Here is a 23697-nt window from a genome sequence, read left to right on the forward strand (position 1 = left end):
GACTGGGGCCATGTTAAGCCATTTCATGAACCATGAAAAACCACCCAGTCCATTTTTCAATATTTACGCTCTATGTACTTCAGCACTCTGCAGTCCCGTTCTGTGAGCTTGTGTGGCCTACCACTTCGCGGCGGAGCCGTTTTTGCTCCTAGACATTTCCACTTCATTACAGCACTTACAGTTGACCGGGGCAGCACTAGCAGGGCAGACATTTGACGAACTGACTTGTTGGAAAGCTGACATCCTATGACAGTGCCACGTTGAATGTCACTGAGCACTTTAGTAAGGCCATTCTACTGCCAATGTTTGTTTTATGGAGCTTGCATGGCTGTATGCTTGATTTTATACACCGGTCAACAAAGGGTGTGTCTGAAATAGCCAAATCTACTAATATGAAGGCGTGTCCACATACTTTTGAATATACAGTTGAAGTCGGAAGTTTACATACACATTACATTTAAGTCATTTAGCAGACGCTCTTATCCAGAGCGACTAACAAATTGGTGCATTCACCTTATGACATCCAGTGGAACAGTAGTGCATCTAAATATTTTAAGGGGGGGGGGGGGTGAGAGGGATTACTTTATACACCTTAGCCAAATATATTTAAATTCAGTTTTTAACAATTCATGACATTTAATCCTGGTAAAAATTCCCTGTCTTAGGTCAGTTAGGATCACCACTTTATTTCAAGAATGTGAAATGTCAGAATAATAGTGGAGAGAATGATTTACTTCAGCTTTTATTTCTTTCATCACATTCCCAGTGGGTCAGAAGTTTACATACACTCAATTAGTATCTGGTAGCATTGCCTTTAAATTCTTTAACTTGGGTCAAACATTTTGGGTAACCTTCCACAAGCTTCCCACAATAAGGTTGGGTGAATTTTGGCCCATTCCTCCTGACAGAGCTGGTGGAACTGAGTCAGGTTCGTAGACCTCCTTGCTCGCACAGGCTTTTTCAGTTCTGCCCACACATTTTCTATGGGATTGAGGTCAGGACTTTTATGGCCACTCCAATACCTTGACTTTGTTGTCCCTAAGCCATTTTGCCACAACTTTGGAAGTATGCTTGGGGTCATTGTCCATTTGGGACCAAGCTTTAACTTCCTGACGATGTCTTGAGATATTGCTTCAATATATCAACATAATTTCCATTGCCATCTATTTTGTGAAGTGCACCAGTCCCTCCTGCAGCAAAGCACCCCCACAACATGATGCTGCCACCCCCGTGCTGCACTATTGGGAAGGTGTTCTTCGGCTTGCAAGCATCCCCCTTTTCCTGCTAACATAACGATGGTCATTATGGCCAAACAGTTCTATTTTTGTTTCATCAGACCAGAGGCCATTTCTCCAAAAAGTATGATCTTGGTCTCATTTACATTTACATTACATTTACATTTAAGTCATTTAGCAGACGCTCTTATCCAGAGCGACTTACAAATTGGTGCTTTCACCTTATGACATCCAGTGGAACAGCCACTTTACAATAGTGCATCTAGGTCTTTTAAGGGGGGTGAGAAGGATTACTTTATCCTATCCTAGGTATTCCTTAAAGAGGTGGGGTTTCAGGTGTCTCGGGAAGGTGGTGATTGACTCCGCTGTCCTGGCGTCGTGAGGGAGTTTGTTCCACCATTGGGGGGCCAGAGCAGCGAACAGTTTTGACTGGGCTGAGCGGGAACTGTACTTCCTCAGTGGTAGGGAGGCGAGCAGGCCAGAGGTGGATGAACGCAGTGCCCTTGTTTGGGTGTAGGGCCTGATCAGAGCCTGGAGGTACTGAGGTGCCGTTCCCCTCACAGCTCCGTAGGCAAGCACCATGGTCTTGTAGCGGATGCGAGCTTCAACTGGAAGCCAGTGGAGAGAGCGGAGGAGCGGGGTGACGTGGAGAGAACTTGGGAAGGTTGAACACCAGACGGGCTGCGGCGTTCTGGATGAGTTGTAGGGGTTTAATGGCACAGGCAGGGAGCCCAGCCAACAGCGAGTTGCAGTAATCCAGACGGGAGATGACAAGTGCCTGGATTAGGACCTGCGCCGCTTCCTGTGTGAGGCAGGGTCGTACTCTGCGGATGTTGTAGAGCATGAACCTACAGGAACGGGCCACCGCCTTGATGTTATTTGAGAACGACAGGGTGTTGTCCAGGATCACGCCAAGGTTCTTAGCGCTCTGGGACGAGGACACAATGGAGTTGTCAACCGTGATGGCGAGATCATGGAACGGGCAGTCCTTCCCGGGAGGAAGAGCAGCTCCGTCTTGCCGAGGTTCAGCTTGAGGTGATGATCCGTCATCCACACTGATATGTCTGCCAGACATGCAGAGATGCGATTCGCCACCTGGTCGTCAGAAGGGGGAAAGGAGAAGATTAATTGTGTGTCGTCTGCATAGCAATGATAGGAGAGACCATGTGAGGTTATGACAGAGCCAAGTGACTTGGTGTATAGCGAGAATAGGAGAGGGCCTAGAACAGAGCCCTGGGGGACACCAGTGGTGAGAGCACGTGGTGAGGAGACGGATTCTCGCCACGCCACCTGGTAGGAGCGACCTGTCAGGTAGGACGCAATCCAGCGTGGGCCGCGCCGGAGATGCCCAACTCGGAGAGGGTGGAGAGGAGGATCTGATGGTTCACAGTATCGAAGGCAGCCGATAGGTCTAGAAGGATGAGAGCAGAGGAGAGAGAGTTAGCTTTGGCAGTGCGGAGCGCTCCGTGATACAGAGAAGAGCAGTCTCAGTTGAATGACTAGTCTTGAAACCTGACTGATTTGGATCAAGAAGGTCATTCTGAGAGAGATAGCGGGAGAGCTGGCCAAGGACGGCACGTTCAAGAGTTTTGGAGAGAAAAGAAAGAAGGGATACTGGTCTGTAGTTGTTGACATCGGAGGGATCGAGTGTAGGTTTTTTCAGAAGGGGTGCAACTCTCGCTCTCTTGAAGACGGGAGGGACGTAGCCAGCGGTCAGGGATGAGTTGATGAGCGAGGTGAGGTAAGGGAGAAGGTCACCGGAGATCGTCTGGAGAAGAGAGGAGGGGATAGGGTCAAGCGGGCAGGTTGTTGGGCGGCCGGCCGTCACAAGACGCGAGATGTCATCTGGAGAGAGAGGGGAGAAAGAGGTCAGAGCACAGGGTAGGGCAGTGTGAGCAGAACCAGCGGTGTCGTTTGACTTAGCAAACGAGGATCGGATGTCGTCGACCTTCTTTTCAAAATGGTTGACAAAGTCATCTGCAGAGAGGAGGGGAGGGGGGGAGGATTCAAGAGGGAGGAGAAGGTGGCAAAGAGCTTCCTAGGGTTAGAGGCAGATGCTTGGAATTTAGAGTGGTAGAAAGTGGCTTTAGCAGCAGAGACAGAGGAGGAAAATGTAGAGAGGAGGGAGTGAAAGGATGCCAGGTCCGCAGGGAGGCGAGTTTTCCTCCATTTCCGCTCGGCTGCCCGGAGCCCTGTTCTGTGAGCTCGCAATGAGTCGTCGAGCCACGGAGCGGGAGGGGAGGACCGAGCCGGCCTGGAGGATAGGGGACATAGAGAGTCAAAGGATGCAGAAAGGGAGGAGAGGAGGGTTGAGGAGGCAGAATCAGGAGATAGGTTGGAGAAGGTTTGAGCAGAGGGAAGAGATGATAGGATGGAAGAGGAGAGAGTAGCGGGGGAGAGAGAGCGAAGGTTGGGACGGCGCGATACCATCCGAGTAGGGGCAGTGTGGGAAGTGTTGGATGAGAGCGAGAGGGAAAAGGATACAAGGTAGTGGTCGGAGACTTGGAGGGGAGTTGCAATGAGGTTAGTGGAGGAACAGCATCTAGTAAAGATGAGGTCGAGCGTATTGCCTGCCTTGTGAGTAGGGGGAAGGTGAGAGGGTGAGGTCAAAAGAGGAGAGGAGTGGAAAGAAGGAGGCAGAGAGGAATGAGTCAAAGGTAGACGTGGGGAGGTTAAAGTCGCCCAGAACTGTGAGAGGTGAGCCGTCCTCAGGAAAGGAGCTTATCAAGGCATCAAGCTCATTGATGAACTCTCCGAGGAACCTGGAGGGCGATAAATGATAAGGATGTTAAGCTTGAAAGGGCTGGTAACTGTGACAGCATGGAATTCAAAGGAGGCGATAGACAGATGGGTAAGGGAGAAAGAGAGAATGACCACTTGGGAGAGATGAGGATCCCGGTGCCACCACCCCGCTGACCAGAAGCTCTCGGGGTGTGCGAGAGCACGTGGGCGGATGAAGAGAGAGCAGTAGGAGTAGCGGTGTTGTCTGTGGTGATCCATGTTTCCGTCAGAGCCAAGAAGTCGAGGGACTGGAGGGAGGCATAGGCTGAGATGAACTCTGCCTTGTTGGCCGCAGATCGGCAGTTCCAGAGGCTACCGGAGACCTGGAACTCCACGTGGGTCGTGCGCGCTGGGACCACCAGATTAGGGTGGCCGCGGCCATGCGGTGTGGAGCGTTTGTATGGTCTGTGCAGAGAGGAGAGAACAGGGATAGACAGACACATAGTTGACAGGCTAGAGAAGAGGCTACGCTAATGCAGAGGAGATTGGAATGACAAGTGGACTACACGTCTCGAATGTTCAGAAAGTGAAGCTTACGTAGCAAGAATCTAATTGACTAAAATGATTAAAATGATACAGTACTGCTGAGGTAGGCTAGCTGCGTTGTTGACACTACCCTAATCAAGTCGTTCCGTTGAGTGTGAAGTTTCTACAATGCTGCTTTTCGGGGGCAAGCTGGCTAGCTAGCAGTGTTGGTTACGTTACGTTGCGTTAGGAGAACGACAATAGCTGGCTAGCTAAACTAGAAAATCGCTCTAGACTACACAATTATCTTTGAAACAAAGACGGCTATGTAGCTAGCTATGTAGCTAGCTACGATCAAACAAATCACACCGTTGGGACTGTAATGAAATGAAATGAAAATATGATACTACCTGTGGAGCGAAGCGGAATGCGACCGGAATGCGAAAGTTCTATTCAGTAGACGTTGGCTGGCTATTGGCTAGCTAGGAGTGTCTCCTACGTTAAGGACGACAAAATAGCTGGCTAGCTAACCTCGGTAAATTAAGATAATCACTCTAAGACTACACACTCTAACTACACAATTATCTTGGATACGAAGACAGCAAAGACAACTATGTAGCTAGCTAACACTACACTAATCAAGTCGCTCAGTTGAGTGTGATAGTTACTACAGTGCTACGGTAGACGGTGAACGTGTTGGGCAGATAGGAGACGACGAAATACGATAATTACGCAATTATCTTTGATACAACGACGACTATGTAGCTAGCTAAGAAGAAATTGCTAAGATTAGACAAATCAGACCGTTGTACTATAATGAAATGTAATGTGCAGTTGTATTTTTTTTTTATGGCGGTTTTGGAGCAGTGGCTTCTTCCTTGCTGAGCTGCCTTTCAGGTTATGTCAATATAGGACTTGTTTTACTGTGGATATAGATACTTTTGTACCCGTTTCCTCCAGCATCTTCACATGGTCCTTTGCTGTTGTTATGGGATTGATTCTCACTTTTCGCACCAAAGTACGTTAATCTCTAGGAGACAGAACGTGTCTCCTTCCTGAGCGGTACGACGGCTGCGTGATCCCATGGTGTTTATACTTGCATACGATTGTTTGTACAGATGAACATGGTACCTTCAGGCATTTGGAAATTGCTCCCAAAGGATGAACCAGACTTGTGGAGGTCTACAAAGAGGCACTGAGTTTAAAGGTAGGCCTTGAAATACATCCACAGGTACACCTCCAATTGACTCAAATTATGTCAATTAGCTTATCAGAAGCTTCTAAAGCCATGACATAATTTTCCACGCTGTTTAAAGGCAGAGTCAACTTAGTGTATGTAAACTTCTGACCCACTGGAATTGTGATACAGTGAATTATAAGTGAAATAATCTGTCTGTAAACAATTGTTGGAAAAATGACTTGTCTCATGCACAAAGGAGATGTCCTAATCGACTTGCCAAAACTATAGTTTGTTAACAAGAAATTTGTGGAGTGGTTGAAAAACAAGTTTTACTGACTCCAACCTAAGTGTATGTAAGCTTCCGACTTCAACTGTATAGTGTATGGTGACCGCTTCATTTGGCTGGCCGATAATCGTCATTCAACATTCCATGACCGTCACACATCTGGTTTCTCATCAGTGGAGGCTGCTGAGGGGAGGACGACACATAATAATACCTGTAATGGAGTCAATGGAATGGTATCAAATATATGGTTTCTGGGTGGTTGATACGATTCCATTGACTCTATTCCAGCCATTACTATCAGCCGTCCTCTCCTCAGCAGCCTCCACTGTTTCTCATAGTACAGCGTTCAACAGTATGCACTGTTTAGACTCATCTAAACTAATAAAACAGTGATCCTGTGCAGTCACATGACTACGAAATGTCTAAAAGTTCATTTTGTTATGATAAAGAGCAAACAGTATCTGCTATAACAACACATTGTATTTATCCTGGGGAATTCCAGAATATGCATATAGTACAGTAGGATAACAGTGCTGGTGTTTCATCTTAACATTTCAGGTTAATACTCAATCCCCTTTGACACAGACTCAATAAGCTTATTGCAGTGAGTCCATCACAGGGGATTGGACCTTCGTAGAATCACTCCAATCTGAAGTGAATTTGAGAACACAGAACAAGAGTAAAGCGAGGATAGTGCAACAACAACGTACTGTAACCCAGAGGACAGCCTCTGTCAATGTTCATGTTCCTTTACAGGGGGCATCGCCTTAGTGAAACCTCACTGCCGTAATCAGATGCCCGTAATCCACTCTCTCTCTCTCACGGTCACAGGAAGAAAATGGCAGCTATCCCAGGGGACATTTTACTGCGTGTAGTATAGAAAAAGTCTGACTGGGTCAAGATGAGGTCATATCAACATTGGGGTCTGAAATTATTGACACCCTTGATAAAGATGAGCAATATTTAATGACTGTATAAAATAAAATAATTAAAATTGTGAGTTATATTGTATGCAAAAAAAACAAGGTAATAGTATTATTTTATACTAATAGAATTGCTCAGAGAAAGATATTTGTTCAGCAAGTAATACATTTTTTCTCTCAAAAAGGTAGGGGTCCAAATTATTGACACCACTAAAGATTCTTATAATTAATTAATTCTTAGCAGGCAATGACTACATGAAGGTTGTACCTTTACAAACTTGTTGGATGCATTTGCTGATCATTTTGGTTGTGTTTCAGATTATTTTGTGCCCAATATAAATGAATAGTAAATTATGTTAATAAATAATATACAATATAGCTCAGTATTTGAATTATTTATTCTATAACTATTGCTCATATTCATCAATAATTTCATACCCCATGGTAGATGGGGCAATGCTAGCAGATACACATACTTCCACATAACTACCTCTAACTTCCTTCCTTACTGAACACAGAGACATAAAAACGGTATCCACATGTTAATCGGAACTCTGGTGAAGTAGATAAGGCACCTCATAGCCCAAATCCCGAAGTATCCCTTTAAGGTAGTACCTCAACATGCTCAGGTACATGGGGCAGTCAGGGCACGAGCTGTCTCGTGGTCTGAGTTGTTGCCATCTTTGTTTGGATTTGTGTCCCTGATTCTTTTTTTCTGCTACACATAGCGTGGCAATTAACATGAAAAGGTCACGATTTATGCACTATCAATCTGCTCGATCCATAAAATAGACACGTCTTGTGTCATCAATCTTTTGTGACCGTGCTGTAAATCCCAATATTGTACACATTTCCTGCTTCAAACCTTTCCTGTTTGTCTGTCGAAATCAGTAACAATAACAGGAAAGAAAATACAAATTGAGTACAAGAAAAATGTATTTAAAACAATGTAGCCTCACCAGAACCCTCATAGTGAATGTGTGGCAAGAACAAGTCCTTGGTCTGTTCTGGGAAAAATGTGTCTTTTTAAAAAAAAAAAATTTTTACAGGGAAAGCTCTGGCTAGATTTGGGTCAAACGTTAGCACAGCCTCTGTGGCCAGGACAGCCAATACACCTTTAAAAACAGGTTACATATGACCTGGATCCACGAGGTCTTTGGCTTTCATGCCACTAACCACCCCTGACCCTTATAAACTGTAAATAACACCACATATCATTTGGACAGTTAAATAGCTAACAATTCAGTTCATTTCTAGGGACATTTAAGCTTAGGCAGTCATTAGCACATGATACATTGTCACATTTACAGAACTAGTCAAAAGTGTAGACATACCTACTCATTCAAGGTTTTTTCATTATTTTTACTATTTTCTACATTGTAGAATAATAGTGAAGACATCAACACTATGAAATAACACACAAGGAAGCACGTACTGTAGTAACCCCCAAAAAGTGTTAAACAAATCAAAATATAGTTTATATTTCACATTCCTCAAATAGCCACCATTTTCCTTGATGACAACTTTGCACACTCTTGGCATTCTCTCAGCCAGCTTCATGCGGAATGCTTGAAATGATATTATCAATCCACATAATTGTAGAAGTGTTTATAAAAATACTATATTCTCATTTTCAACAAAAGTGACTCCGAAATGACACAATACATTATTTGGAATGAGTAGGTGTGTCCAAACTTGACTGGTACTGTACAAGGGTTTAGATCAATGTGGGTTTTGTTTTACACTCAATGATCAAGAGTCAAAACAAGTCACTAATGTGACTTGGCGCAAAGGGGGAATAAGAGAGTGAGAGGACCCACAAGAAAACAGCGTTTCCTTGAGTTGGGTTGAGTCTTAAATGACATCCTATATAGTGCTCTCATTTTTAACCAGAGCCACATGGGCCCTAATAAAAAGAAGCGCACTACATAAGGGATAGGGTGCTATTTGTGGACGTATCCGAGGACTGACTGACTAACTCGCTGGCTTCCCTCACGCGGCTACAGTGCACTGGGTCGATAAATCCAGGAGGCATGCTGCTGTGTGTTTGGGACAGAGGACCGTTACGCCAAGCTTTTCCCCTGAGACTGAACAAAGTGAAGGCAAGGCAAGCATTCCGCTCTCTCTGCTCGTGCCGCCGCCAGCCATTTGCTCTTGTTATTCCATGTCGCCCAGAACCTGCTGACTCTGCTGTGTCATTGAGTAACCATGGTGTCTGTGGCTCTGGGGAAGATTAGCGTAGCTACTAGCGGCATATTCTTGAACAGAATGGATACCCACACGCAGGTTCTCTTAGGTACGTAATATAACTCCCCTGAAGAACCCATCTCATGGCTAATGTGTGCCATAAAAAGATGCACAGAGCAATTCAATTTAAAATGGCCATTGGAATTATATCATCATTAAGCTAGCTTCTACCTCTATTTTCCTTTTTTAACTTCATATGAAACAAAATTCCAATCATACAACAGTCTCCCCTATCGAGCTACTGTACTAAAAAAAGACCTTCCTCGGCATGGACACACTGTCACTGACTCTCATTTCATCCATGGAAACCAAGTGAGAGAGCCTGTAAAACCCCCTCCCTATGCAAACACAACCAAAATATGGTCATGTTTGCACAGTGATTAGAATGATGGGAGAGAATAGCTGACTGGGTCTGGCTGACGGAGTGAAGAGCAGAACTACTCTGAGATCGAGCCAAAGCAGGTCCCAGAGGGAATCCATGATCATAGGATTCACAGAAAAATTCACTATCAGGTGTCTTGTGTCGAGGGACCCATTATCCCTGTCCCCTAGTAAACCTGATTGCCAATGTTTCCTGTGGTGTGGTTTTGCGTGGCGTAGTGTTAAGACGTAATGTGGAGCTTAGCCAATGTGTCGCCCTTCCCAATGTGGGCTTATCTGATGAAAGATCCCCTGAGAGTGCCTTTAAAAAAAAACTTTTTACAACATAAAAAAACTCACTCACTCACTCATTTCCCTCTGGCCCTCCCTCTTGTTTTCGTGAAACAAAGTACATGTTTGTGCAAATCACTGTTGTCATTGTTTCGTCTGAAGGACATTTACCCTGGTCCCCTTTTATTGTATTAAAACAAAAGCCGTTTTCTGATAAAAAAACTAAAGAGAAAAAAATGGGACTTGCTTCAGGGGAAACGCCGCGTTTCAAACAATGTTTCAACCCTTGAGGTGGGTCAATCTAAATTGGACCAACAACACACCCACACCTGTTAGTTTATAAATAGACTCTCGAAGTAGAATGGGTGAAATGGATGCCAGGATTCTCACAATAACAGGGTTTTAAATTGGGGTTGCAGTGCCAATACACTGCTCAGATTTTCTGCATGAGTCACGGGCCGAAAAAGCCTTTGGACAACAAGTGAGAAGTACTGGCAGACCTCAGGCCACACCATAAGCGGCAATAGCCCACTTATGAGAAGTAAGCCTACCACCAAACCACTAGGTCTATTGACCACCGACTGAGTTTGAGAGAAACGGAGAATGACACATCGAAAAGATATGTTTAATACAATGCTACTGCTGTATCTAGTAAAAGTCGACAGAGAAAAGGTGATTGAGAAACCCCATCAACCACAGACATGGATAAACCCACTGACTGACCAGAGTGAAAGCGAGCAGGATTCTTTCTCTAGGAAGGCTCACACACCTTTATTTAGTACAGGCCTCCACAGGTCAGTTCACTTCCTGAGGACTTACCCAGTATCATCTAAAGATAGTCTCCTGTGTAACAGGGGTTTAAGGGGTGAGAGAGGTTCAACTTGAATCCCCACTGACTGGCCTATAGTACATTATGCAACCAGCTGCTTTAAGCTCTGTTTCAACAACCAGCTCAGTGGCAGTGCAGTGGTTACTTGTGGATCCTCTGACGCAGATGAGTTACAACACCTTGCTTAATTCAATACAATTAATAGGCCTACACATCAACATACACTGAGTGCACAAAACATTAGCTCTTTCCATGACATAGACTGACCAGGTGAATGTTATGATCCTCTATTGATGTCGCCTGTTAAATCCACTTCAAAATCAGTGTAGATTAAGGGGAGGAGACAGGCGAAAGAAGGATATTTAAGCCTCCAGACAAATGAGACATGGATTGTGTATGTGTGCCATTCAGAAGGTGAATGGGCAAGACAAAATATTTAAGTGCCTTTGAACGGGGTATGGTAGTAGGTGCCAGGCGCTCTGGTTTGGGAGTGTCAAGAACTGCAACGCTGTTGGGTCTTTCATGCTCAACAGTTTCCCATGTGTATCAAGAATGGTCCACCACCCAAAGGACATCCAGTCATCTGGTTTCATGAGGAAACATTAGCCATTACATTATGCAAAAGCTTGAATAAATAAATAAATTAATTCCAATGATTGCGCAATTTCAAAAAGTACTGTACATTCGCTTCTGAAAATGTATTACACATAATGATTTTTCCACAACTTCTGAAGGGACATACCAACATGGAAAAAGCAAAAAAGATCCTCAAGCCATTTGAATGCACAAAACCAATAACACATGGCAGCAAAACCTCCCTCAGTCAGTTGTGAGTGTGGCATACCAAACATTAAACTCTAGCACAGTTTGCACAACAAAATGGGGGGTTGCAGTGGTGGTGACACAAAGAGTCCATTGTTCTGTTGAAGCGAAGTTGGTCTGAGAGACTTTGAGCCAAATCCATTTCTGGTGGCTCTTAACTTCAGTAGGCACCCCTCGGGGTGTTATGTGATGTGATGATGGGAGCCTTCTGTTGGACTGCTCATCTAATAATAATAATACTAATTTGGTGGGTGCTTTTATTTGTCCTATTTCCCACTTGTACAAGATGTTTTTAGGGTATTTTGAATAGTTACAGACAATGCGATTAATCACAATAAAAACGTGCATTAACATTTTAGAACTGATTAACTCTCATTGCGCTAATTTGAACATAGTACTTTTTTAAATACAAATAAATGCTCCCATGCATTTGAACCCAGGTCTGTTTGGTATTTGAAATCATGTATTTGGAATACTTTCAAATAGGCCTACTTCCAATAGAAGCAGTTGATTCGGGCCATGAATACAAAGAAAGTAAGTATTTAATGAAAATGTGTTTTTAAATGACAAACAGGCTTGCATTTGAACCCAGGTCTGCAGCTTTCCTCCTGAGGGTGTCCGCAGGGTCTGGGTCAATCCCATAGCACTACCAAAAAGAAAAGTAACAGATTGAAATTCATGAATTGAACTAACTATGGGCAATTTTCCAGGAACGTGTTTGCATTTCAACAGCATTACAAGTTATAGTAGTCATGAGGGCAAGCCAGCCAGTGGTGACACAGGGCTGACTAATCCATCAGTTTATAGTACAATGAATAAGCATCAGAGATCACACGAAGGAAAAAATTGCACACTGGCCAGAACTCTGTGCCATCTGACAATTCAGTCTCCTGTAGCACAAACTAGAGGACGGCGCCAGGAGAGAGAGAGAAGCAGAGCAGTAATACAGTCAGAGCAGTAACCTGACACCGACTAACAGTGTGCAGCTACACACGGTCATAGGCCAGGATGATAGGATCCACTGTGGAGAGAAACTGGGAGAGGGGTGCTATGCAAACAGAACAGGCTAAACGCGCTAGCTAGATTCCCAATATTGGGTCAGATCACCAACAAAACACACCAATATTTACTTTCATTCAGAACAATTTTAGTAACATTCCTTGCCAGAATTTCCGTCTGATGGTTCGAAAAACAAAGCAATGCTGCCATAGTATAATTTGAGCTGAGACTTTTTTTAAAATGAAAGCTTCATGTTCTGTTATATTTATCATAATTATCATAGATATTCTATTCAATTACCATTTTAATTACTATTGTAATTCCTAATTCTATGATTGTTTCCCTGTATAGCTACTTCTGAAAGCAGAGTGGGTGAACCATAGAATGAGGAATTAGAATACTAGAATGGACATGAACCATCTTATGATGAAAGGTCAGCCATTTTGGTCAGGGTGTTGGTCAACCATGGTTTGCCAGTGCTGTGATAAGATTCTTTTACACAATGAATTTAATGAATTTATCTGCACTGTATGTTTGTTAGCTAGCTAGGCAGACAGTTTAAATAATGATTTCATTCATTTCTCAAAATAATTGCCAACATTCCATTCATATCACATGGCCTTACTCTTTTATGTTCCTACATAAGTAAAAGCCGGATTGTGCCTCTTCTGCCATTCATTCCAATTAGACTGGTTTGGATGTTTTCCTGACAAATATGGCTGCCATTTTCACCCCATTCTAAAACGCTGAGGTTTTATGATCTAGCCGCTATTGTAATTAAACAGGATCTCTATGGGTTGAACACTATGTGGGGCTAAAGTGTTAAGGGTCACCTGGAGAGGATACCATAGGTGTCCCCACTCCTGGGATGGGAATGATGAGTGTTGGATAGTGAGAGTTTGGGCTGAGCAGGAGTAGACAGGTCCAGATGGAGTATCCAGTCATTCAGTCAGTCCCTTTCTGCAGTACTGCAGTCAGAGCTGAGGCAGCGGCTTATAGCCAAAATACGCCTGTACCTCTGTTCAATTCTACCGCCAGGCCATCACACTGCTGAACAGCTAACCCTAGCTGGTCTCCCTACACAGACCTGTACCTTTGAGACTATTTTCACGCGAGAGACCATCTGCATTTTAGAGACTATTCTCACTGACTCGCCACACATCCAACCCTTACAGACAATCACAAATGCAACCCATAACCACACACACACACAGCAACCCATAACCACTCAAACACACCCCAAGTCAACGCAGCTGCTAGAGTATACACACACTACCCACTGGGCACACACTGGTTGATTCAACATTGTTTCCATTTAATTTCAATGAAATTACGTTGAACCAACCTGGAACTGATGATGAATTGACGTCTGTGCCCAGTGAGTACCCACTATATCTGTAAATGCAACACATTCATTATCTATTATCTTATTGTGTACATATCAGGCAAATACTATGCATATTACCACTTCTATTACAAAAATGTTATATTTGATTTGACTCTGACATCCTTTCTACTCTCACAGTTTGCAGCCAACCATCATCCACTGAGTAAGCTTGACTGTATTGTGGGTAGAATACACAGTAGGTTTGTCACCACAACAAGTAGTGTAACCATCATACAACATTCTGATATTGTGTGGATCATGTATCACATACCTAGAGAGGTCGGTATGTGGAACTTACATAACATATCCCAGTCAGCTCCCCTAGCCTGGTACGAACCATCCCGATCTCACGAGCTTACATTCTACTTCGCTACCCAGACACATCACATCCGTGTAGCGAAACAAAATGTAGGGAAAGCGAAGGGAAGATACCTAGTCAGTTGTACACGTGAATGCGTTCAACTAAAAAACGTCTCTTCCGCATTTCACTCAATCCCCTCTGACTCGGGGGGGGTGTATAGCATATACCCTGTGTGTAGCATGTGTTCTTGGACTGCTTCTCCTTTGCACTGGGTTAGGAATAATCTGCAGAGCAAGTGAAAAATGTAAGCGACCACTGAGTGTAAGAAAGGAGGAGCTGGGTGGACGCCAGCGTCTTCACAAGGGGCACTCGTTTGTGTGTGTTTCTCTCTTTGCACCAAAGGCAAATATTGTATTGTTTATAACACATTGGAGGCCTGAACACTATACAGTAGATGTGTGGGAGCCATAAAATGTGCAAACCTATATATATATATTATGTTTACATGGTGATGTCTCTATTCTTTATGCCATTAGGAACACTGCACAACTCTGGGGCTATTACAATCCCAGAAGCACATCAGTACAGGAATACACTCTACAGACAAAGTAGAACAATCCTTAGGTTTTTACTCTTTAATATAGCACCAGCTAAAGGGTTAAAGTCAAGAAAATGGCACGGTGCAGCGACTACACTTAATATCTTATTGTAGGAGAAAACACAGGAGAAGGGAAAACAACATTGTAGGAGAAAGAACTATACAGCGCCTTTAAGCAATATATTAACTTACAGCAATTTCCCTGCAAGCAGACATCGATATTCCAGTCCCTTCAATTTGCTTCAGTGCATACTCCTTCTCATCTTTCCTGCAGAGAAACAGACAAATAAACACAAAAAAACAGGACATCACAAACCAGCTTTATTTCTTTGGCAATGTAACACAGGGACAAATCCCTTGTTCTTGAGCATAGATAGATGAATAAAATACTGCATCGGTTATTGAAGGTTGTGTGTTTATGAGCGAGTCAGAGAGGACAGGGGATATGGAAATGATGGAGACGGACTGCTCGACGTGTTCTTACGGAACAGTAGAATCCCTGCCATTAGCAACATCCTCTTGCTGAAGACAGCTATTCCCTCGCCACGGGCGTGCTCTGTTGTTGTTGAGTGCAGCCTCTCATCATTATCTAATCACCCTGCATTTCAACCCCCAATGCAAACACACGCTCTGGCTTCAACCATAGCCTACATACAGAACTCACAGCACAAACAGTGCGGAATCAGAATGATCAAAGACAAATAGGATTTTATTTAATAAATGCAGCGTCAGGAAAAATCGGAGGGATTTTTTCTTGACATTGTTTTCTGAGGGTATTCCTATGCCCTTGCAAAAACTTGCTGGGGGTGGGAAAAGGCATTGATGAGATGTGCCTGCCAATGAAGAAATGTGAGACATATTGTGGTATGCACACATACAGCACACTACGATACAGGGGACAATTGATTATCTGAGATAAGCCGTATCCTCGTAGTAGGGGAACATTTATTAACCCAATATTGACTTTTCAGAAAATATTATTGAGCCTATTTCAAACGTGTTCAATTGCAGAAAATGGTTTTGGTGAAAAGGTGAAAAACCTTGGATAATGGAGACCAAATGTTGTACTACAAATCCATAGTGAGTGGATGTGTTTTTTTGAATCAAACATGACATCTCCAACTTGCCTGATGCACAGTAAACAACACTGTAATCATGAACAACACAGTGGACTGTCTAGTCATAGAAAATGCTAATGCACAACAAGAATACAAAACATGAGTTTGTAGGGTGGGGGGGCTTTTTCTTTTGCTATTTTCCACCACATAATACGAATGGTAAATAAAGGATGCTTCCCTCCCGAAACAGGTAAGAAGATTGTGCATATATTACGGTGACATTTTGTGACGTTTTTGTTCGTTTTGGACTTCGGTGAGTTTTTTTTCGACTGTTGGCCACACATGTTTTTCCTCGAGGCTAGCCGACGTTCGGGAGACTAATTCTACGCCCTTTCGTTCGTGATTGGCCAACTGCAGGGTTTCTTCAATAAAGTCTTTGTTGTCATTCAACGAGAGACGACTCGTTTTCATGCACATTTTTTCATTGAGAAATACAGCACCAAACATCTTAGTTACTGTAGGTGGAAAATGGCGCCACCTAAGATCTCCTCGGCAAAAACGTCAAAATTAACGACAGATTTCTTGAGTTATCTTAAATTACTTCTGACTATTTTGAGGAAGTGAACTGGCTACAGCATCTCAAATAGGGAAAACAGTACTATTGACACTTTTTTTCAGTTTTTTCAAGCAAAGGTCTTTTGAGTATGCGAGCACGCTCGTTTGGTTCGCTAGCCGCCAGCCGAACTGAAGCATGCTGAAGCCTCGCACACAGTCCACAGGCTACCTTTTGACCCCCACAAAAGCCTACATGGCCACTACACTCATCTGGCCACAATCCTGATTCATGTTCCTAAATGCACATATATGCAGATAGAGACTCTTCTCTGTTCAAATACCCATACTGTATACTACATACTTAATGAGTATATACACTACATACTATTTTTTTAATTTAACTAGGCAAGTCAGTTAAGAACAAATGCTTATTTACAAATGACGGCCTAACCCGGCCAAACCAAGACCACGCTGGACCAATTGTTCGCCGCCCAATCACAGCCAGATGTGATGCAGCCTGGATTTGAACCAGGGACTGTGCCTTAGACCGCTGCGCCACTCCGGAGCCCACTATATACTATTAGTTCATTTTAGTATACTGTAAACTAGATATTCCCAAACTGGGGTATGCGCAATGCCGTCAGGGATATGCCAAATATATACATATATTTTTTTTCACATTTTAAAACAGTCCATTTATATTTTCCACCGGGGCTATACATTTGAGTGAGATTTTTTTCTCACCTGAGTAGCCTCTTTTCACTGCCAAAAATAAAATTAAACCACCTAGTGTTCAGCAAAATAACAACACAATGTCAAATAATTAACATCCAATCACATGAACCGTTACTCTCTCGGGGGAATTCCACTAACGGTCTGTATGTAACCAAACGTAGCTGCTGCTCTTGTTGGTTTCTTTATTGATGGCGCAAAAGCCATGACAGGGAGACATAGTGGAGTGGTAACGCGCGTGCAAGCAGTTCCTCCCGACGCCACTTGGGTACACTGCAGCATCAACTGAGAGGCTCTGGCTGCCAAGGGAATGCCTGACAGCTTGAAAGACGTTTTGGACACTACAGTTAAAATGATTAACTTTGTTAAAGCAAGGCCCCTGAACTCTCGTGCATTTTCGGCACTATTCAATGATATGGGCAGCGACCATGTAAAGTATTGACACGTGTTTTTGAATTGAGAGACCATTTTTCACTTACATGATGATGAGTTTCTCACACGTCTGGACTATCTGGGTGATGTTTTTTCTCACCTGAATGATCTGAATCTAGGATTACAGGGACTCTCCGCAACTATATTCAATGTGAGGGACAAAATTGAGGCTATGATTAAGATGTTGGAGCTCTTCTCGGTCTGCATTAACAAGAACAACACACAGGACTTTCCATTATTGTATGCAAATGAACTCAAGCTTATGGATAATGTCAAATGTGCTTTAGCAAAGCACCTGAGTGAGTTGGGTGCGCAATTCCGCAGGTACTTAACTGAAACGGATGACACAAACAACTGGATACGTTATCCCTTTCATGCCCTGCCTCCAGTCCATTTACTGAACAAGAGGGCCTCATTGGTTCTGTGAAAATTGAATTTAAAATCGGAAGCCAGATTTCTGGATTGGGCTGCGCTCAGAGTATCCTGCCTTGGCAAATCACGCTGTTAAGACACTGATGCCCTTTGCAACCACGTACCTATGTGAGAGTGGTTTCTCGGCCATCACTAGCATGAAAACTAAATACAGGCACAGATTGTGTGTGGAAAATGATTTAAGACAGACTTTCTCCAATACAACCAAACATTGCAGCGTTATGTGCATCCTTTCAAGCACACCCTTCTCATTAACCTGTGGTGAGTTATTTACAATTTTCGATGAACAAATGAGGTTTTATATGTAAGATGGTTAAATAAAGAGCAAAATTATTATTATTATTTGTGCACTGGTCCTATAAGTGCTCTTCGTCACTTCCCACGAGCCCGGTTGTGACAAAAATTCACACTCATTCTTATGTTTAATAAAGGTATTGTATTGAGCCCAGGCTCTGTCTCAGCCGGCCGCGACCGGGAGGTCCATGGGGCGATGCACAATTGGCTTAGCGTCGTCCGGGTTAGGGAGGGTTTGGCCGGTAGGGATATCCTTGTCTCATTGCGCACTAGCGACTCCTGTGGCAGGCCGGGCGCAGTGCATGCTAACCAGGTCGCCAGGTGCACAGTGTTTCCTCTGACACATTGGTGCGGCTGGCTTCCGGGTTGGATGCGCTCTGTGTTAAGAAGCAGTGCGGCTTGGTTGGGTTGTGTTTCGGAGGAAGCATGGCTTTCGACTTTCGTCTCTCCCGAGCCCGTACGGGAGTTGTAGCAATGAGACAAGATAGTAACTACTAACAATTGGATACCACGAAATTGGGGAGAAAAGGGGGTAATTTAAAAAAAAATGTGTATTGTATAGTGTGTGTGTGTGTGTGTGTGTGTGGCAGGCTTACAATGATGGTAAAAAAACAACATTTGAGAGTGCGCTTGCCGTGGTGCTAGAGGGGGTACGCAGCTGGAGGTTGAATGTTTGAAGGGGTACGGGACGATAAAAAGTTTGGGAACCACTGGTGTAAACGAACGGTATCCTTTCAGTTGAGCATACTAGCTCTTCGCCTGTCTACCCGGAAGTTGATGCTGTTGCTTTGCAACCTCTTGCTTTTTAAAAATATATTTACAAAATATATATTATTATGAACAAAACAAATACAAAAACAGAAAATCACAAACAATAGTATATAAACCTAACAGACAGGGGTACATTCGAGATACTATACATTTTCCATTTGTAAAAAAGTTGTAAGTATTGCTTTTCTGTTTTTACACTTACTGATAATTTTCAAAATAATATTTCAATTCCATCTTAAAACAACGTGAAGAGGGGTTTGTTCTCCGACCCACTTCATTTTATGGATATAGAATCTGTATGAAAAATAAAGAAAGAACAATGAAAGTTAAATCAGAGTCCATATCATTTGGATCAAAATAAAACAATAGTCTTTCAAATTAACATTAATAGTTGCTTCATTTAAAATAAAATCTTCTGACATAAGAACACTCCCAATCTGTGTATGATAAAGATCTTTACAGGGTGGATTTTATGAATGAGTTTGTATGATACTTCTTTCACCTTATTAGATTTACAGTATTTGCCAGACAACAACGAAACTTTGTTCCAGTTCACTTGTCCTTGGGCTGCATTCCAGTATATTCTAGCAGATGCAATAGTAACATCTTGACAGAGTTCTTATATACATGTTATTACATTTATAGTTAAAAAATGTAAATTCCTTTTAGCAGTATTGAGGCTACAAAATCCTCAAAAGTGGCACTTGGAGTATTGTTATATTCTCCTAAAAGAAGAATGGCACCTTTAGGGACAGCTCAAACAACTATTTGAAACTCCTCAGGAGAGAATGTAACATTTGTGTTCTCATGAATTCTGGATAATCATATAGTTGTCCATCATTATCCAATAATTGTTTAAGCCAGATAACGCTGTTGTCAAACCAGTTCTGGAAAAAAAGGCTTGTTTTTGTATTTTAAGTCTTTATTATTTCAGATTGTATATCTATGTGGGGAAAATGGTTTGTACATGGAGGTTCCAAGTTAGAAGAACTTGTTTATAAAAGTTAGCAAGCTTAATAGGGACCTTTATGCACATCAAAGTTGCATTTGAGTAAGAATTCTAGACCACAAATCTGTTGAAATATTAAATTAGGGATTATATTCCAAATGCAATCCTTATTTCTTCAATAGTTTTGTATCCATTTGATCTTAAAGACTGTAATAGAGGTTTTAAAATCCAGAGCATTCAACCCTCCCTCACTTTGGGTGGTTCATGTTACAGCTTTTCTTAAGTAATTAGGTTTATTCCTCCGTGTGAAGTTAAATAATTTAGTATCAACCATTTTAGTTACCGACAGAGGAACATCCAAGGCAAGGGAGGTATAAACTCATCTGGACAGACCTTCAGATTTGGACAAAAGTACACATCCAGATAAAGAAAGATCTCTTAATAACCAGGAGTTAAATCTCTTTCCAATGTCCTCTACAAAAGGAGAGAAATTTAAGTTGTCCCTTTCTTTCTGATCTTTGCTAACTTTAATACCAAGACGTGATCACATCGTTACATACGGAGTTTAAGTCACATCTTTTCAACACAAATAATTCACATTTCCTAATATTCAGAGATAAACCAGATACACGTGAGAAGGCATTAATACCCTCAATAGCTTTCCTGACTTCATTATGATCTTTCAAAAAAAATTGTGGTGTTTGCCAATTGTGAACATTCTCTCTTTATCTTGTATCTGACTACTCCTAAAACAATCCTTATTGATATGAAGTGCCATAACTTGTGTGACCTATACAAATAAGAAAGGAGAAATTGGGCATCCTTGTTTAATTCCGTGTCTAATGTCAAATTTCTTTGAAGTTCCATGGATAATTTAACAGAGCTGTTACTATTATTGTAAAGTGTCTTAATTATTGTACACCTTGAAAATATTTACCAAAATCCAAAAATTGAAGAGTCTCAAAAATAAAAAATAATGTTAAACTGTATCAAAAGCCTTGTAAAAGTCTACAAATAAAATAAAGCTATATTCCATAATGTGCTCATTGTAGTCTATCAATTCCAAAACTAGTTGAATATTATTACATATATGTCAGCTCTTCAAAAAAACAGACAGGGTATCATAAATGATTTGGTCAATACCTTTAAGTCTTTCTGCAAAGATGGATGCAAGTAGCTTTCCGTTAATGTGATTGGTCTCCAATTTTCAAACATCATTGGAACTTTGTTTGGTTTAGGCTTTACAAAAATGAGGCCTTGTGTCATAGAAACAGGCAGGACCCCTAAATCAATTGCCTCCTTAAACATTACATTTAAATAAATTCAACAATATCCTCCTGAAAATATTTATAGAATGAACTAATAAAACCATCATTCCCTGGAGATTGGTTCTCTTTTAACTTGCTGATACATTTGTTTATTTCATTAATATAAATAAATTCTTCAAGACTTTTGGAAGTCTTCATCTATGAATTTTGCATAGTTTTCGACAGAGTCGAGAAAGGCAGATATGTCACCAGTAGGACAGACATTACTGGTATAAAATTTACCATAGAATTGTGAAACATATTTTGGAATATCTTTGGAGTTTTAATTTTCTTTGCCATCTATATTAAGCTTATGAATTGAGGTAAATTCAGAATTTCTCTCTAAATTGTATGTATTTTGTGGGTTTTTTTCACCTTCCTCTAACCATCTCTTTCTTGATTTTACAAATGCACCTTTTGCTCTCTTCATATATTCAGTCAATTTCTAAAGAAAAAAATAAGGAAAAAAACCCTTTCCTACTTCATCAAGGTCCTCTATAGAGATTAGAGAAAGTATTTCCTTAACAAGTTTCTCTTCCCTCAATTTTTTAAGTTCAGCTATTTCTTTACCTCTCTTCATGACTGTCTTATTTCATACTTCATTAATTCCCAATATTTCCCATAAGACTTAAATAGTTGGGCTTTCGTCCAATTTTCTTGTATAATATTTTTGGCATCCATCTTGAAATGATCATCTTCCAACAGTCTACTATTGAGTTTCCAATAACTCCGACTCAGTTTATTAACGTCAGAGACATAAAAATTTAAAGATAAGGATATAACTTTAAGATCAGTAAGAATGTATGGTTCAATGGATACCTTGACTACAGTGTTATCTAATGAATTAAATCAACCAGAAGTAAATTATTGACTGTCTGGACATGTCCTTGTTACTCCAAGTGAAGTACTTTTTATCAGCATATTTAGATCTCCAAATATCGAATAATCCAAGACTAAGACATAGATTAAACTCAGGATTAATAATGCTGGATATCTGTCAATCATTAGATACAGAATTAAAACCTCCACCTGAGTTAACGGTGTATTTCAGGATATAAAAGTCAACTCTATTAATCTATTATTCAGTGACGTTGCAGGCTCGCTCAGTGCTGCCCCCTCTCATTGAGTATCTCAAGTTGAAGGCCAATCGATGTACTGCAGGCTGCCATTAGCAACTAAATTATCCTTATAACTGTCTGTGTGAGATTTTAAAGTAATCGGTTCAAGGACATACATCTAGTGAAATAAAATTAATTATTGGTACCATGATTGTGATTTAAAAAAAAGTAATGGATCCACAAATATTAACCACGAAGATTGCCATTTCCACATTGATTATAATGGCAGATCCTGTTTTCTGGAAACAATGCCTGCAGTACCACAGTCAGCCTTCAACTTGAAATCCTCAATGCGAGGGGCCAGCCGTTCTCCCCTGGGCTAGGCCTATAAAGTCTGGCTAACACCTAACTCGAAATCCTTCTGACATCAGTGTGTCACAGCTCTCCATCGCTGTGAATCACCTAAGTTGCGTCAGCCAGGCCTACTGCACCACCCCTGAAAGCATGCGTCACTGAAAAAAATCGGCAACAACAACACTATGTCTCAGTTTGACAGAGACACTATCCAGAATATTGATTAACTAAATAGAAAAGTCCCATTATCTATCAATATTAGTAAGCCTACAAATGACATAAATTAATACACAATATGTGCAAAAATCATCAGCTGTTTTTCTCAGGCTACTTGAATGACAGTTGACACTACCTGTAAGAAAGAAAAAGCGGGGGGGGGGGGGGGGGGTTCGCGGGAAATGAGAGGAACGGAACACCAGCATGCAACCGATTTCGGTTACAGTGAATTTCCACATAACATGACAATTCAGGTAGCCACGCGAACTTCGCCCCCATGTGGGTGCTAGCAAGCAGGCTAGGTAGTAATAAGTATCAACAGCCAATCCAGTAGTGAGCTTCAATTGGTCAATAGCGTTGCAATATCACAGAGTATTTGCATAAAGTTCAGCTTTCCCCAACTTTGGTCCCGCCCTTTTTACGCTCCCTCACCCATACTTGCATTGTCCACATTCCGTGAAAATAAACAAAGCAAAAAAAGAAACGTCCCTTTTTCAGGACCCTGTCTTTCAAAGATAATTTGTAAAAATCCAAATAACTTCACAGATCTTCATTGTGAACAAGACTGTTTCCCATGCTTTTTCAATTAACCATAAACAATTAATGAACATGCACCTGTGGAACGGTTGTTAAGACACTAACAGCTTACAGATGGTAGGCAATTAAGGTCATAGTTATGAAAACCTAGGACACTAAAGAGAACTTTCTACTGACTCTGAAAAACACCAAAATAAAGATGACCAGGGTCCCTGCTCATCTGAGTGAACGTGTCTTAGGCATGCTGCAAGGAGGCATGAGGACTGCAGATGTCGCCAGGGCAATGCATTGAAATGTC

At 41.9% G+C, this 23697-nt stretch overlaps 1 protein-coding gene across 5 annotated transcripts in view; it reads right to left on the reverse strand.

The window, feature by feature from the left end:
• Nucleotides 1-23697, reverse strand: part of LOC115139493 (cyclin-dependent kinase 19) — a 76851-nt gene that overhangs the window by 50644 nt on the left and 2510 nt on the right. For 4 of the 5 annotated variants that reach the window (XR_003865117.2, XR_003865118.2, XM_029676972.2 and 1 more), the window contains exon 2: nucleotides 14897-14972. Coding sequence is in view for 3 of the 5 variants with exons in the window: in XM_029676972.2 (XP_029532832.1) it covers nucleotides 14897-14972 (76 nt within the window). In the remaining 2 variants the exon portion in view is untranslated. Of the gene's footprint in view, nucleotides 1-14896; nucleotides 14973-19180; nucleotides 19273-23697 lie in introns of all 5 variants that reach the window. The other variant, XM_029676973.2, reaches the window with a different exon arrangement.

Source organism: Oncorhynchus nerka, linkage group LG13, assembly GCF_034236695.1.
Source record: "Oncorhynchus nerka isolate Pitt River linkage group LG13, Oner_Uvic_2.0, whole genome shotgun sequence".
NCBI classification, from domain to species: domain Eukaryota; kingdom Metazoa; phylum Chordata; class Actinopteri; order Salmoniformes; family Salmonidae; genus Oncorhynchus; species Oncorhynchus nerka.